The 15,645-nt window shown below is 39.3% G+C and overlaps 5 protein-coding genes across 7 annotated transcripts; 1 reads left to right on the top strand and 4 right to left on the bottom strand.

The window, feature by feature from the left end:
- Nucleotides 1-582: 582 nt before the first annotated feature.
- LOC117131526 (RNA polymerase II C-terminal domain phosphatase-like 2) lies at nt 583-4,934 on the bottom strand. Of its 2 annotated transcripts, XM_033283619.1 has the most exons (14): nt 4,476-4,930; nt 3,933-4,403; nt 3,572-3,782; nt 3,168-3,325; nt 2,991-3,061; nt 2,810-2,915; nt 2,638-2,730; nt 2,421-2,550; nt 2,028-2,329; nt 1,900-1,951; nt 1,498-1,631; nt 1,364-1,417; nt 1,148-1,244; nt 583-1,024 (listed from the first exon to the last, which is right to left on the bottom strand). In XM_033283619.1, the coding sequence occupies exons 1-14, from the start codon at nt 4,755-4,757 to the stop codon at nt 894-896; spliced, it is 2,292 nt and encodes a 763-aa protein (XP_033139510.1). In that variant the 5' UTR covers nt 4,758-4,930; the 3' UTR covers nt 583-893. The 2 variants fall into 2 exon arrangements, with proteins under 2 accessions (XP_033139510.1, XP_033139511.1); XM_033283620.1 differs by lacking the exons at nt 583-1,024; nt 1,148-1,244; nt 1,364-1,417 and having other exon boundaries at nt 1,617-1,813; nt 4,476-4,934.
- A 170-nt stretch (nt 4,935-5,104) lies between these two features.
- Nucleotides 5,105-9,092, top strand: LOC117131528 (mRNA-capping enzyme-like). The gene is made up of 16 exons (XM_033283623.1): nt 5,105-5,177; nt 5,378-5,540; nt 5,641-5,770; nt 5,857-6,008; nt 6,098-6,181; nt 6,265-6,327; nt 6,404-6,538; nt 6,624-6,845; nt 7,004-7,123; nt 7,230-7,279; nt 7,424-7,586; nt 7,686-7,826; nt 7,929-8,036; nt 8,110-8,208; nt 8,312-8,623; nt 8,718-9,092. The coding sequence occupies exons 2-16, from the start codon at nt 5,439-5,441 to the stop codon at nt 8,838-8,840; spliced, it is 2,004 nt and encodes a 667-aa protein (XP_033139514.1). The 5' UTR covers nt 5,105-5,177; nt 5,378-5,438; the 3' UTR covers nt 8,841-9,092.
- A 699-nt stretch (nt 9,093-9,791) lies between these two features.
- Nucleotides 9,792-11,459, bottom strand: LOC117131530 (mitochondrial succinate-fumarate transporter 1-like). The gene is made up of 2 exons (XM_033283625.1): nt 10,777-11,459; nt 9,792-10,530 (listed from the first exon to the last, which is right to left on the bottom strand). The coding sequence occupies exons 1-2, from the start codon at nt 11,176-11,178 to the stop codon at nt 9,991-9,993; spliced, it is 942 nt and encodes a 313-aa protein (XP_033139516.1). The 5' UTR covers nt 11,179-11,459; the 3' UTR covers nt 9,792-9,990.
- A 398-nt stretch (nt 11,460-11,857) lies between these two features.
- On the bottom strand, nt 11,858-13,299 carry LOC117131532. Of its 2 annotated transcripts, none has more exons than XM_033283627.1 (5): nt 13,146-13,299; nt 12,963-13,059; nt 12,415-12,476; nt 12,259-12,317; nt 11,858-12,178 (listed from the first exon to the last, which is right to left on the bottom strand). In XM_033283627.1, exons 2-5 carry the CDS (start codon nt 13,040-13,042, stop codon nt 12,161-12,163), a joined length of 219 nt encoding a protein of 72 aa, XP_033139518.1. In that variant the 5' UTR covers nt 13,043-13,059; nt 13,146-13,299; the 3' UTR covers nt 11,858-12,160. The 2 variants fall into 2 exon arrangements, with proteins under 2 accessions (XP_033139518.1, XP_033139519.1); XM_033283628.1 differs by having other exon boundaries at nt 13,151-13,294.
- A 648-nt stretch (nt 13,300-13,947) lies between these two features.
- LOC117131531 (protein trichome birefringence-like 3) lies at nt 13,948-15,350 on the bottom strand. Its single transcript, XM_033283626.1, has 3 exons — nt 15,141-15,350; nt 14,682-15,040; nt 13,948-14,495 (listed from the first exon to the last, which is right to left on the bottom strand). Exons 1-3 carry the CDS (start codon nt 15,291-15,293, stop codon nt 14,162-14,164), a joined length of 846 nt encoding a protein of 281 aa, XP_033139517.1. The 5' UTR covers nt 15,294-15,350; the 3' UTR covers nt 13,948-14,161.
- Nucleotides 15,351-15,645: the final 295 nt, after the last annotated feature.

The raw sequence follows: 15,645 nt of genomic DNA, 5'->3' as shown, positions 1-15,645 counted from the left end.
ATGAAAATAAAGAAACAAACATAAGATCCATTTAGGTGATTCATCTAGATGAGCTATGTGGATGGACAAACAAACAATCACAAAAATCTGAATGGATCATTTGAATAGATCATACAAATGAATCATTTGAATGGAAATGACAAATAGTGAAACAAACGGCCCCTAAGTACACAGGATGCATCAGGTTGCTGACTTTGGTCTTTCAATTCTATAATAATGGAAACAGCAACTCGTTCCAATTCTCCATGTATTCTTTTGGCGTCACAAACTAGTGATCATGATTATCATATGATTGTTAGTTTTTTCAAAAAATTCCAATTTCTTGCATAATGAGGATTGCCATGATTTACGATACGATACGAGTCTCAGTTTTTGGAATTCAAAATGCTTGTAAATTTAATAATGTGGTTTATTAGTTAAAGACTTTTGGTGATCTCAAGGAAGGCCTTCGCAGTTACCGACGCCGTACGTTTAGGAGAACTTTTATTTTCTCCAGAGTTTTATATGCACAATCTTGCCTAATTATGTTATCATTGGAGCGCTTCCCTTTTGCAACTCCACACACTGCTCTTAAAAACAAGATTAGTTCAACATCAGCAAAAAAGACGCATTATATAATCAACTATACAAATAGTTTGTGCAAAGACCAGATGCTACTATGGGGAAATGATTATATCTAACATGATATAACACCCTTATTTGGAACTTTTTTTAACAGAAAATAGTGTGATAAAAAGGAAAGAAACCACTGATCTATATAGCTCTTTCCATTTGGTTAAGGAATATTTAACTTACACTTCTTCTTCCCCCACATATTTCTCCGTAGTTGTTGTTAAGACCATCACCTAAATTTCCCCATTGCAGAGAAAACTGACAACTCAGAAATGTTTTCTTCAGGTGGCTTCTTCTTCTTCAAGCCCTTCGTTCCCTACAGCTTCATTGTTTTCCCACAAAAACCCATTTTCATTTTTGGAACCTTTCTCTGTTTCTCCAGCAATAGGTGAGACATAAGCAACATATTTTTCTGCAGAAAAGCAACACAAACACCAGATTTGACTTAAAATAACAATCTCGGGACTTGATCAAATGGTTATGACAGATCCACAGTTCAAAAAGGACGAAAAATCCACCCAGTGGTAATTTTTACCAGCCAAGCTCCGAAGAGCATTCTCAGCCGCTTGTTGATGTGCTTCCTTTTTAGTTTTTGCCATCCCAATGCCAATCTTCTCCCCCGTGAACAAAACCTATGCATCATTAACATCAAGTAACAATATTTTTATTTTTTAGAGAGTAATAAGTTAGAATTAGACAAAGGGACTTACTAACTAACAAACTACGAAAGATCGAAAGGTGTCCAGATTACCTCAACTGAAAACTGTAACTCTCTGTTGGTACTCATCACAGTCCTAAACTCCACCTGTAAAAATCGTATATCAGTTCTTCCCATTCGACGAAAAGAATATAAGCAATAGCTCGGCTGGTTATGAAAATATGTACCTTTGAACCGCATCTTCTTCCAATTTCCTGCAGTGCACTCACAAATAAGTGAGACTGCCCACCATTACTCTTTCCACTATCTGCATGATGTTCTCCACCATTTGACACCAGTTGACTCTGGGGGATTCCCCCTTCTGCAAACAGTTTGAAACAAATGATATGTTAAAGGCATTGATGCACTTCGTTCCTAAAGTAGTTGTGAGTCTCAACTTGTGACAGATTCCTTGCAGTTATATTATATCAGATGGGAAACCAGTGATCATCCTATCTAAGCCAGTCTATAGTGTAGCTGAAGATGAGGTACACTGAAAACAAGCTTCATGGAGGAAACAAAAAACTCAGTGTTCCGACAATCCAAATTAATTGCAGGTTGATTACATTAGTTTTGAAACTGGACCATACCTGTTGGTTGACGTGAAGCATTTTGCCTTTTGAGGTCATCATCCACACATAACTGCAAAGAAAACTCTCAGACCGTAGACAGTATAGTTTTGATGTCGAAAGATAAATACATAGAATACTAAACCTACCTCTTCGCTCCTCAAGTGGGATGGGTTGGTGACAGGAGCAGAACCTTGTATACCATGAGGAAGCTGATTTGAATAACCTCCTGCAGGTCGACCAGGAAAAGGAGCTCGGTTCTCGTCATCTACCAACCAACCACCCTGAGGATGCATAGAAGACGAAGGTGGTTGCATAGGAATTCGAGACAGAAGAGGAGGCTGATTGAAGTTCTGGTTTCTTATATCAACACCAGGCCTCATCATAAGAGGTCTTCCACCATCAGAAAAAGTGAAGCCATCTCGTTTAGGAGCTCCAAGCAAACTAGGTTCTAGATTTTGATTGAACACAAAAGATAGAAAACGTCAGAGGCAAAAATATTAACTGTTCCAAGTTCAAAAATCCGAATTAAAAGTTCTTACTATGAGAAGGTAACAATGCTGCTGCAGTTGTTGTGCTAGCGTTATTTGGTATAACTGCTATCTGCGGCTTGGGGGTTTCAGATTTCTGCTCAGCGTTACTCGTTGCAGGAGTAGAAGAATCAGCTGCAGACTTCTCATCCCGAGAAATCGAAAAGTCAACAAAAAATCAGATTATAACTGACAAAAAAATCTCTAATTTTGTATCTATTTTACTGACCGCTTGGTTTAGTCTGCGTTCCACTTCACCCCCACACATTCCTTCGATAACTGGAGGAGCAGTTATGTTTCCATTTGAGGCAAAGCCAGGATCCTGCAGAAAAATGTAGCTAGATTGGGCCAAGTTTCTGTGCAGTACATTCTATAAGGATAAAATTCTAACTAAAACTTACCTCTATAATGACATAGTTGCTCACATCCGGTGAAGGGGGTAAAGTTTCCACATCATCTTCATGGTAAACCAAAGATATACTACTCATTAAACTCTCGTCAAATTCCCTGGCACATATGTCCAGAACCGTAAGAACAACCAGCATGAATTCATTACTTTAAACAAAGAAAAAAAAAACTTACTTGAAAAAGTAACCTCTGACATTGCATGCAACATTTCTTGCTACGCAAAGAATTGGAACGGGAAGGGCTGTCTGATAAATGGACACAAGAAATTGGTTAGATACCCACATGAAAAATGAAAGGATAAGAGTATTTAATTCTCAGCTTAATAATCAGAATTCAAGAGCAACAACATGCCTCTGCCTGTGGAGCATAATATGGAAGATATGCAGGAACAACATGAACCCGTGGTTGATCCTTGTCCTCCCAAACCTTAACACGATCATCAATAACCATTGCCATTTTAGGGTGGCATATGCCACCTTTGAAGACATTTAACAACGATTTCTTGGCATCTGCTATGCAAAGAGTAAGAAAAAGGTGAATATATTTTTGGTTAAGATGATAAGGTTAGAACTGAGAGGTAAGCAAATCGAACCAGGCACGAGAGAAGAGGCAAAGTATAAACTAACAATTCAGCACAAAAACAGTAATGAAAGAGATGTACAAAATTAAGAAAGCTACCACCAATGGCAGCATGGCCCACCTGCGTACTAAAACCAAAGTCACGGGTATGAAAGAAGCCAGAGATGAGTTTTGACCTGGTTTAACGCATACAATACGATCTCGAAGCTCCTTGAGGCTTATCAGGTGCGCTTCCGGATCGAGTAATCTCCACATTTCCAAAGCATAGTCCCTTTCAGCCATGGTACAAACATAAACTTCAAAGCGTTTCCTAGTGTTTGCTGTCAAATAGCTCCTTAACTCCTCCCACGCTGGTCTAAGTTTTACAAGCACACTAGTGTCACGGATCTGCATCAGAAATAACCCCCAGACAGGAGACAAAAACTTGATTAAGTTCCAGCAAAATCAAAACTAGATTACTCATGTATGGTTAAACGACCTTCTTCCTATCAACTGCCAGACAAAGGTAAGGCCAACACAGAAAGATGTTGTTCTAACCTCAGGATTGATCCGAGTAAGAACGGTATTCTTTTCAGGCAATCTAATGACAGGTCTATAAACTTTCTCGAGGCCGTCAGAAGTAGGGCGGACCTCCTCACGCTGAGCCTTGAGCAAAACACCGTTATCAAAAGCATAGTCATTATCAATATACTGCTTGAGGAGCATCCTATCATCCATAAACCTTTTAAGCTCAGCGGACATTCCATGAATCCTGACAGGATCAACCTCCCGGGAGATCCAAACCTTGAGAGCTTCGATGCGATCCTCAAAGGACTTCATGGTATGGGCAACAATGAGAGTCTCGTCAAGATCAAAGACAATAGAGAGACAGCGAGTGTTGAGCATCCTTAAACAGGAATCGTAGAGACCTAAAGGGAGTGAGAAACACCAGAAACAAGGGAACTTCTTCTCCTTGCTCGGCATCGCCACTAAATGAATCTCCGTTTCTCCCAGCAATACCACCGCAGTCTATAATCACCACCAAATCAAAGTTCATGTTAAAATTGAAACTATCTATAATAATCAATTTAAAATGCTAACCTTCAATTCATGGAAACAGACGGCGTGAAGACGCATCAACTCGGGAGGTTTGACCGGAGCGGAGGACTCGAGCTTGCATCGAACGGAGAAAGAAGCGATAGTCTGGAGAATGGCGAGCGGAGGACACCTCTCGCCGGCAGGAGAAACGTGGTGGATTCGAATCTCGTCGTTAGGGAAGCGAAATTCGTTGTTGCCGGAGGCGGAAGAGACCTGCTTCACATCAAGCTCCCCCAGACGCAACTCTCCGTGGTAGACCACCGATTTCTGACCTAAACGATTCATCGAAAATTCGTCAATACGAAGAACGAATTCGCCAGATTCTGGAGAATGCGTGAGCAAAATCTGCAGATCCAAGAAAATATTTCAATATTTTCTCTCTTCTTGGCTACTTTCTCTGTGATTTTTATTTTCGGTGGTTTTTTCTGAAATTTATTCAACGGGAGCATAGCTTCAGATATTTATAGGCAAGAAGAAGGTGTGTAACCGAAATTACGAAATAACCTGGAACCTATTTACACGTGGCGTAAGATACATCATCGAGTTTCCACCAGCAACGTATATCAGCCGTCCGATATACCCGTGCTTTTTATTACCAACTTTTACATACCGGTTTTACCCTTAAGTATATATTAATGCGAGTGTTGTTGATTGCTGCTCTCTTCCTTCTTTCATCGACGACGACGACGACTCTCTTTATCTCCGGTAGGGTTTTGATTTCAGTTTTCCATATTCCCGCCGTCTTCGATTCTCATCTGATTGATATTATTTGGATTGATTCTCCGCTTGATTCTGTTTGCCTTCCTCATTTTCAATTGAAATCATTAGAAACGGAAAGGATCGTCGCATCTCCTTAACCTTTGATGACTTTGTGTATATATCCTGATTCAATTTACGCTTTGTAGAGAATCCAATTTGGCGATTTTGGATTGCTTTCTGCCAATTTGATTGTCTGCTGCTGCTGCGATGGACCTAAATGCTTCACCGGAGCCCGAGGAAGAGGAGGATCCTTTTCTTAAGAGACGCCTTGAACCCCGAGCAGAGTCTGCTGTTGAGATCGCTAGACGGGTACCATTTGATTCTCTCCACTTCTTTCTTTTCTTTATGATGCTACTGCTGCTGCTTTTGGATGATATTTATATAGTTTTGGTATTTGGTTTAAATTTAGGAGCGTGAAGAAAGAACCAAAAGGATGAGACTTGACAGGCCTTCCCGAAACTCTCACCATGATCACCACCAGTTTCACCACAACAACAATAGTGATACTAGAGTCTATGATAAAAGCAAGATCCCTCAAGGTATTGGTCAACTTTCTCCATACATCGTGTTCCCTTTTACGTTCTTCTATATTCTGTAGTATGATCTTCTTTTTGCTGACAAATAGGTTGGCTGGATTGTCCTGGTTTTGGTCTGGAGATAGGATGCATCATTCCTTCTAAGGTTCCCCTTAGCGAATCTTACAACGAACATGTTCCTCCTGGCAAAAGATACTCTTTTAAACAAGTCGTCCGCAACCAGAGAATCAGTGGACGAAAAGTAATCTCTTCACTTCTTTCTATGCTATGTGCAACTCTCCTCTGACCTCTGTGACCTAAACATACTCTTCTTTCTTTTTTCTATGTCAGCTTGGTCTAGTGATTGATCTAACTAATACAACTCGTTACTATTCCACACTTGACTTAAAGAAGGATGGCATCAAGCATGTTAAGGTGAATGCAATTCATGTTTTTAATCATGTTTGTATCGTCTGCACCACCTCCTTTACCGGATTGCTTTTATCTTTCTTTTATAGATTGCTTGCAGGGGTCGTGATGCGGTTCCGGATAACGTCTCTGTAAACTCCTTCGTCAACGAGGTACTTGTTTCGTCTATTCAATCAACCTTTATCTACTGTGTTAGTAGCTTATTCAAGGACATTGTACTATCCTCAGGCTATTCAGTTCATCGTTAATCAAAAACACCCAAAGAAGTATATCCTCGTCCACTGTACTCATGGGCATAATCGGACAGGGTTCATGATAGTTCATTATCTTATGCGCTCTATGCCCACCATGAACGTTACACAGGTTCAGTTTCTTCACCTCACGCGTTGTATTGATTCATTTATTCTAGAATGGAGAATCTTACCTCTCTGTGTGGCATTCGTGGCAGGCGTTGAAAATGTTTTCTGATGCCCGCCCACCTGGGATTTATAAACCGGATTATATTGATGCTTTATACACTTTTTATCACGAAATAAAGCCTGAGACTGCTACTTGCCCACCAACTCCTGAATGGAAGAGGTCTACCGAGCTTGATCTTAATGGTGATGCAGTTCATCAAGATGACGGTGATGGTGATGATGATGATGATGCTCAGCCTGGCCCTGTCCAAGTACGTGTGGTGCTTATTATTTATTAAGCTCTTAAGTTTAACACCTATTCACAGAAATTTCGATTAGAATCAATATCCCGCATGCAGTTATAAGCTTCAGATGTGCTGAACTGCTGATCTCATTTGTTTGTTGCTGAGTTTGCCTTTTGTGGTTTCAGGAAATCAGTCAGGAGATTGTGACGATGTCAAATGATGACATATTGGGTGATGAAATACCCTATTATCAAGAAGAAGCTTACCGAAAATTCTGTTATAAGATGCTTATGATGAGTATTGGGGTAGAATTCAAATGTTTTATCTGTTATTTTTAGGCTATATGTTCGTATGGAATATTTCATTTCGCCTAATTTTGTTTTTCTGGATTAAATTTTTGCTGTGATACAGGGAAGAGGATGTGCACAATTCCCAGGGTCACACCCTGTATCCTTAGACAGGTATGACTCTGCCTTGTGGTAGTGAATACAATGAAGATTTAGCAAGTCTAATGCTCTTCATTTTAGGGGTTCATTAGTCCTTGTCTCTCAATGTCGTTGAATCTAACAGCTTTTCTTTTTGCAAATACTACTACTTGTGCACAGGGAGAGTTTACAACTTTTGAGACAGCGCTACTATTATGCGACATGGAAAGCAGATGGAACACGTTATATGATGCTCTTAACCATAGATGGTTGCTATCTGATAGATAGGAGCTTTAAGTTTCGAAGGGTACAGATGCGTTTCCCCTGTAGGCACTCAAGTGGAGTGAGTAATTTTTTTGTCATTGCCTAGAGGCCTTATTGTGTGAATATCTAAAACTTGTGAATTCCCTTACCGTGTTTTTGTTTTTGTTTTGGGGTGTAGGGAATACCTGATCAAGTACATCATTTCACTTTGCTTGATGGAGAAATGGTTATAGATAATCCGATGAATGAAAAAGGGCAGGCGAGGAGGAGGTACCTCGTATATGACTTGGTAGCAATCAACGGTGAATCAGTCGTAGAGGTTGGCACTTTCATTATTCCATCGTTGGGTTTTGATATCCGTGTTATTACTTACTGTAAGGTATTTTAGATAACTTACAGTTAATTCTTAAAAATGAACCAGCGGACATTCTGTGAAAGATGGAACATGGTAGTGCACGAGGTGATCAAAGGCCGTGATGTTGATAAGCAAAGGAATCATTGCTACAGATATGACCTGGAGCCTTTTGGTGTGAGTCACCTTTCCTGCCACACGCCATATGTTTTCATTTTCTTTGTTGTTAATTTTTGTTGTTGTTACTTAGGTACGGATGAAGGGTTTTTATTTGCTCTCGACAGTTGAGAAGCTTTTGAAGGGTACCATTCCGTCACTTTCGCATGAAGCAGATGGCCTTATATTTCAGGTAACCATATTCAGATGTTTCTGTTTTTCCTGAACGCAGACATACACACATAGTGATTGCATTTCGTGAGCTGACATATGTTATTGGGGACTAATAAAAACAGGGCTGGGACGATCCTTACGTTCCCCGAACGCATAAAGGTCTGCTGAAGTGGAAGTATGCGGAAATGAACTCGGTAGACTTTCTGTTCGAGATGGGCGAGGAGGATGAAGGTCGCAGGATGCTCTTCTTGTTTGAAAGAGGGAAGAAAAAGCTTATGGACGGATATACGGTTGAGTTCAGAGATGGTTCGGATCCGTCAAGCTACAATGGGAAGATTGTAGAGTGTTCATGGGATAAGGAGAAGAAAGTATGGGTTAGCATGCGTATCAGAGTCGACAAAACTACACCAAACGATATCAACACCGCTCGTAAGGTCAGTGTTTTAAAGCAGACAGATCTATCTGATTTTTAGAAAGAGAGAAAAAATGTTGATTTATTTCCTCGTGTTATTGTGTGTAAAAATATAGGTGATTAAAAGCATAAACGACAACATCACAGAGGAAGTGTTGCTTCAAGAGATAAGAGAGATCATCCGTCTCCCAATGTACGCTGACCGCATTCGAATGGACCTTCGAGCAGCTGGACGTTGAGAATGAGTGACAATATAGGTCTGCAGAATGCACACACACCAGTAATGTTACCTAAGAAATCCAGTCAGAAGACGAGACTGTAAAACTAGCATTGAATCATTATAATCGTTTTTCACAGAAACCTTACCTCACTCGATTAGATCTTTTAAATAATACTATTTTTCTCATCTTTGTCGCCGTGGTTCCAACAATCTATTGTTATATGATTTCTTTTTTTTTTAAACACATAGTTATATGATCAGATCTTATCTTTTTCCCGTGAACTGCTAAACATGTGTTACAAACTTACATGTAACTTTGTTGTATCATTTTTTCAAAAAAAAAAAAAAACATGTGGGTATTATCGAAAGAGAATAACAATAAAAATACCCACTGAACCAAAATTTGTATTGTTATTTCATCCAAGTAGATTTTAATAACAAAGAACATGAAAAATATTAATTTCTAACAATTTGATGTTCGATTTTAGAAAATTTTAAAATAAAATGAGCTCATTTTTTTTATTTTGGAACGCTTAGTTAAATCACTTAAATATATATATATATATATATATATATATATATATATATATATATATATATATATATATATATATATATAATCGGTGTTTTATTACAAATTATAATATTCTTTGTTTATTTATATATGTTATATTAATAATTGTATCATATAATAGTATTTAATTTATAATAGTAATTGTCTCAGACTACTACTAAAATTAAAATGGAAGAGTTTGGTAAAATTAGTAAAACTGAAAAATATAAAGTGGCTTTAATAATTAATTATAAAATGGCAATAAAATATATATTTTTTATTGTTCAAAAAAAAAATATTTCTTTTTCTGAAAAGAAAAAAAAAGGAGTAAATCACTGCAAAACATGTTGCATTCATTTTTTTTAAAAAAAATTCAAAATTCGAAGAACAAATATAGTTAACAAAAATCATATCAAACTTTCCAATTCATATAAAATCATATAAATCTTCCTTTAAAATGAAACTAGTCTGAATTGAATACACATCCCTAAGAGTGTGTTTCGTTATTATCAAAATGTCTAGGGGAGAATTGAATTTGGATTTTCCCATTCCTCACAAAAATAAACCAACAAAAAACTCATAACTTGTAAAGAACCAAATGTCTCTCTCACACTCTCTATAAAGGTGCGTTAAGGAGATATCTCTTTTCATAGAGACCAGTGACCTGATCAGCAACAGCCCACATGATGGCTTGTCCAGGAGGAATCCTCATCAGCCTCGGCAACAATCCTCTCCATAGAGCCACTAGTCCTTCCTCAGCATAAATGGTCCTAATGGCGTGAACCATCCCTTTGTATTTCAGCCCACCTTCACCGTCTCTGGTCTGAGCCATCAACCTGGTCTTGACCACATCAAAGGGTCCGGTGCAGAAGGGACCAGCGGTACCAGCTAAGAACCCAGAGATCATGGATTGCCAGGGCTGCAAGGCTTGACCGTCGCCTTCGTGCTTGTTCCACAAGAGGACATCAAAGGAGTTTTTGGCAGTGAACATGACAGCTTGGTTGGTGCCGTTACGCATAACGGTGGGTGCAGCACCAGACCATAGACCCAAAATGGATTCTTCTCTGACGATGGTACGAGCACAGTGGATGGGACCTTTGTACTTGAAAAGCTCGGGACTCAATCCTTTCTGTTGCTGAAGTCTAATCTTCACCACCTGGAGATTTAGAGTGAAAATGAAAACTCTAGAGTACATGGCATGGTCACATTGAAGAGTATTTCAACAAATCTCATTGCTGCTGGCTTATTGATGAGCAAGGTGAATCTGGCGCATGAATAATATCTTTTCCCAACTAACTATTATTATAAAACTATTTTATTTAATTCCAATCACTATCTAAAATAAGCTGGAGAAGCCATGTGATTTGACCCGTAAAGTAAGCAAGAAAAGGGGGGAAGTAACCTCAAAGGGTGTAACAATGGCGAGCGCTTCGAGAACACCGGCGCCGAATCCGGATAGCAAACGGCCGTGGTTGCTCACCTTGCCCGTCTCCGAGTCCTTGAACACGGTCTGGAACATGGCGTTGGATCCCATCCGAAGCGTGTACTTGAGCGTCAGGTGAGTGGCGAACGGCGTCAAACCTTTCCAGAGAGCGCGGACGCCTTCCGTGCGAACCACCGTGGAGCCGCAGTGCGCGATTCCCTTGTAGGCGCCGCCGCGATCTAGCTGGAGACGCGTCTTGATGACGTCGATCGGCTGGAGACAGCACGCCTCGACCACTCCGCCCAGCGAGCCCGAGATTGCCTTCATGTAGGGCGGAATCGACGCCTGGCTCTTCGAATCCGTCTTCGCCGACGACGACATCTCCACTAGATCCTCGGCTGAGATAGAGAGAGAGTGGTTACGTTTGAGTGAGTTATATGCTTATCTCTTCTTTTACTTCATTCGCCTACCCACCTCCTCTCCTGGCCTCTGCTGTTACAGGCTCCTCCTTTATTTTATTTGTTATCTTCCGTAATTAAATTCACAATTAGCAAAATCTTTTCTTGGAAACCCATCAAAACGAATCTTGTTGTATCTTTTTTAATTTATTTTAATAAGCATGAGAGAAAATGACACTCTCTCTCTCTCTCTCTGCCTGTCTTCTCATAAATATTCTCCCAATATTTCTTCTATTTAATAGGGAATTTTTTTAAAAAATATTTTGTTTAATACAGTACGTAACAAAAATTATTAAAAGAAGATAAGTAAAAAAAGGAAGCCAACTAAACTTCAACGCACGGCTCATTTTGTGTAACATCTCTCTTTCATCCACCATGTTCAAAGACCCCACTACTGAATCTCTTCCCAAAGTTTGTTCACTCTTCCTTAATCACCTTACTTTTCATTTTCATTTACGTCTTATGGTCTGCTAACTTTCATTGACTTGTAAGATAACAAATCATATATCTTACAAGCATTTGTTTCATTAAGACGACAAGCATATCTCGTTCCAAGTCCTGACTTCTAATTATCCCGTCATGACAATTACGCGTAAAGTTGGGAATTCCCTTCAAATCGAGACCATAATTACACGTTTAAAACGCACAAAACATGAAGAATCTAAGCAACGGAGACACTTGGAATGAATAGAGAATAACAAGCAAAGACTTCACATATTTTCACAAAGCAAAGTAACTCCACTCCGGCCGAATGTGTTTTTTTGAAAAAGAAGAGAAAAAGCTCAAAAGATTGTGTTTAACCCACAAGCTTATTACATTCAAGCATTCTTTTTTTATATATATAGACATAATAGACCCTCAAGGGTGATCCATGTAATACCCCTCAGCTTCGAAAGACTGAATTATCACGGCTTCTTGAAAGTCTGAAAAGTAACAACAGTCATTTAGTTATAAACAGTCTCCTTCAAAAACACAAAGAGTTTTTAAGGGAAAAGAAACTCACATCAGAGTTCTTGGAAAGTTCCTCCATATGCTGAGCCACTTTCTCCTTGCTCTCTGCAGCTGTAAAAAAAAAAAGCAAATTCCAAAAAGTTGTCAACACGAGGGAGGGAGTAAACATATAAAATTCTTGAGGAGGTAAAGTTTAAGTAGTACAAACCCATTTTAGAGATGTTCTCGATTCTTTTAGAGGTCCTCACAGCAAATCTCTGGAAAGCATGGCTACCAAAACAGAGAGCGAAAATATACAATCAATTTTGGTGAAACAATTAAAGATCGATCCACTGAGAATTCCAAATGATCAAATCAAACAAACAAAATCATAAAACGGGGAAGCTGTCTTAAGATTCAACAAGAGTAATGCCATATCTAAGATCAGAACAAGCCTACAAAATCATCACCAGCAGAAACCTAAAAGATGCATCAGTATCAGTATCACGCAATCAAATGTAAAACAAAGAAGAAAAAAATAGAATCTTTCAATCTTCCTACGCTGCAGCGTATGGGATATATGACGACGCAGCAGACCAGCGTGTAAGTTGAGGCTATCTAGCTTCAATATGAACGAGCCGATGAGGAACTTATTATAATAATCCAATCAGCCAGAGAATGAAGCAAGCTTTTGTATTATAAGGATCCAATTTAAAAAAAAAAAAATTGAAATGATGAATGTAGAATACCCAAAAGAAGATGGAGAAGGAAAGCTACCTGTTAGACAAACCATTAACAATGAGCTCGTTGGCAACGTATGAGATCACTCTCCCAATAAAGTTTCCTCCTCCCGCCATTATTATCTCTCACTTTCCTATCACAACAAAACCCCCAAATCACCACAATTTTTATGGACCAAAAATTCAATCCAAGGAGACAGAAACTCAGCAAATTTAATACCTGACCTGATGATGCAAACGACGGAAGATTGGGGAAGTTTCGAGATCAAACGAAATTCGTGGCGACGTCTCTAAATTCACAGGTTTCAGATTTGTCCATGTATATAATAAACTCGTGACGACGGCGATGACTTGTCCCTTTAGGGTAAACCATCGGACGGTCACATGTCTCTCTTATACAATCTAACGGTCTGTAATCCCCCTTCTTTCCTGGCCCATCGCTTTGTATATGGGCCGACTACATCTATCTTGGCCCTCTTTTTGTTAGTTGACTTGCATGAAACTAGGCCGTTTCGGGTCTCAGAGTTTTTCGGGTTCGGACATTACAAAATTTCGGGTCGGGTTTGAGTCGAATCTTCCCAGATCTAAATAAGTTCGGTTCTGATGTAAAGAAACCTGAAAATAACCGAATAACCAATATATCTAAAACGGGCTCGATTCCATTTGGGTATTTTGTATCCAAACTACCCAAATGTGTCAAAAAATAACCAAAAATACTTGTTTGAATATTTATTTCCAAACTATCATCTTTTATCCAAAACTACACAAAAGTATTGAAAATAACTAATAAATATATATTTACATTTCGGATATCTTCGGATACTCATTCGGTTTTCGGTTCGGATCGGGTTGGATACCGGTTCTTCGGATACATCAATTTAAGATCCATTCGGTTATTTACCCGGATCCGATCGGGTTCAAAACCCTAATTTTTGAGTCGGTTTCGGGTCGGAAGGTTTTTCATTTCCAGATATTTTACCCAGCGCTACATGAAACTGTTTTGTTTTCAATGATGCAATTCATTTAGGACAGGAATGAACAAATTTCTTGCAATAACAAATTTTTGTTCCTTTTCTTTTCAGTTTTCTCCACCTCTTGTTTATGTTTACAACGTTACAATCACATATATTCAAAAAAAAATACTGATGACAACACAAGAGCGAGAGAGAGGAGTTGGGTTTTCCCGTTACATCCATCCTTAGTACGTACATGCATGTTTCCTAGCTTTTTATTTGTTTACAAATGAGCCAATAGGATCCGATTCCACGTATCGGGCAATCCAGGGAGGCACCAATGTATGCAATCAGCGTTACGCATTGGATCAGCTCTCTGCTCAGCCGTTAGCATCTTTCCCCCAGTCTCCGTGTAGACCGATGTGTGGGCGTCGATGCGGTACTCCGAGAGCTGCGTGATGTTAATGACAGTCACGTGCGTGGCCATGTGCTTCACGACGCTTGACACCACTTTCATCATCTGCTTGTTCGACCCAGTTCCCCAAAACCTCTTATCTTTTACTGGCTCTGTCTCGTTGAAACACTTCGTCCCGTTTGGCTTCCCCCAATCCGCACTTCTGCACGTTTTACACAACACTCTAGATAATAACTATACAGGCTCGTTTTGATTGTTTTATGTGTGCTAAGATCGTTCTTTGCATGTGTATATATATGGAACCATGCGTTTGCATTACGCATTTACGTTTATAATTTATAGTAACCGTAACAAATAAATAAATCCAAAAACTAGATGTTTTTCTTACCTAGTATGAGTAGGGGACATGGTAGTGAAGAAGACTTTGGTCTTGTTAGAGTCAACGGTAGAGTCAACCCAATTAGCCCATGTCTTGAGCCCTAACCTGTAAGCCACTGGTGTGTCTAATGCCTCCGCACCGCTCTCTCCATTTCCAAATGAACCCCACAAAGCTTTCATTCTGAGTCCACTCATCCACCAAACATATGTGTTGAAAACTAGAATATCAGCTCCTTCCCAATACTTTGATCGATCTTCCACTGAATCCACTTTTACTACCCTCTTCTTCATATCCAAAATCACAGGCAAATCCGTGTTCGATTCCACAATAAACGGTGCCCAGTAAAACTCTATACTCGCATTGTATTCCTATAAAACAACAAAAAAACGTAAGCTTCGCTTGCAACACAAGGTACAGTGAAACCTCACCTAACAAAGGTTGTGAGCAAGTTACAATCTTTAAACATACCTTTGCTTTAAAGACAAAGTATTTTTTGCTACGCTTCATTGATTTTTCTCCTTCGGGTATTATTGATTCCACCAAACACACGAACGACTCCCATTGACTTCGTTGCAAAGAATCTCCGACAAAAAGCAATCTTTTTCCTCTGAGTTTGTTCATTGCTAACTTCGGATTAAATCTGTTTCAAGACAGAAAAAAATTAGAGATTCTGACTCCAAACCGTGAATAGACATAGTAGGCTTCTGAGTATAGATAAGATATAGTCACCGTGGATAGTACAGTCATCAGCTGCCATTCCCACCGAAGATAATCAGTTTCTGGTCTTCCATTTTTCATGCAAGAGAATTGACGGTCGATGTATGGACATGATTCATCCGTGTAGAGTGGCTCAGCTGAGCTATTGTAAACCATTTCCTGCTGCAACATTACACTCTTCTGATCGAATTCGAACCTGTCGTCCAGAACATCCATCTTTTTCTGGATCTCTCCTCTCGAACTTTCTCCTCTGACC

The sequence above is a fragment of the Brassica rapa genome, unplaced genomic scaffold (genome assembly GCF_000309985.2).
Source record: "Brassica rapa cultivar Chiifu-401-42 unplaced genomic scaffold, CAAS_Brap_v3.01 Scaffold1017, whole genome shotgun sequence".
Taxonomy (NCBI): Eukaryota; Viridiplantae; Streptophyta; class Magnoliopsida; order Brassicales; family Brassicaceae; genus Brassica; species Brassica rapa.
This window is presented reverse-complemented; position numbering and strand designations above follow the sequence as displayed.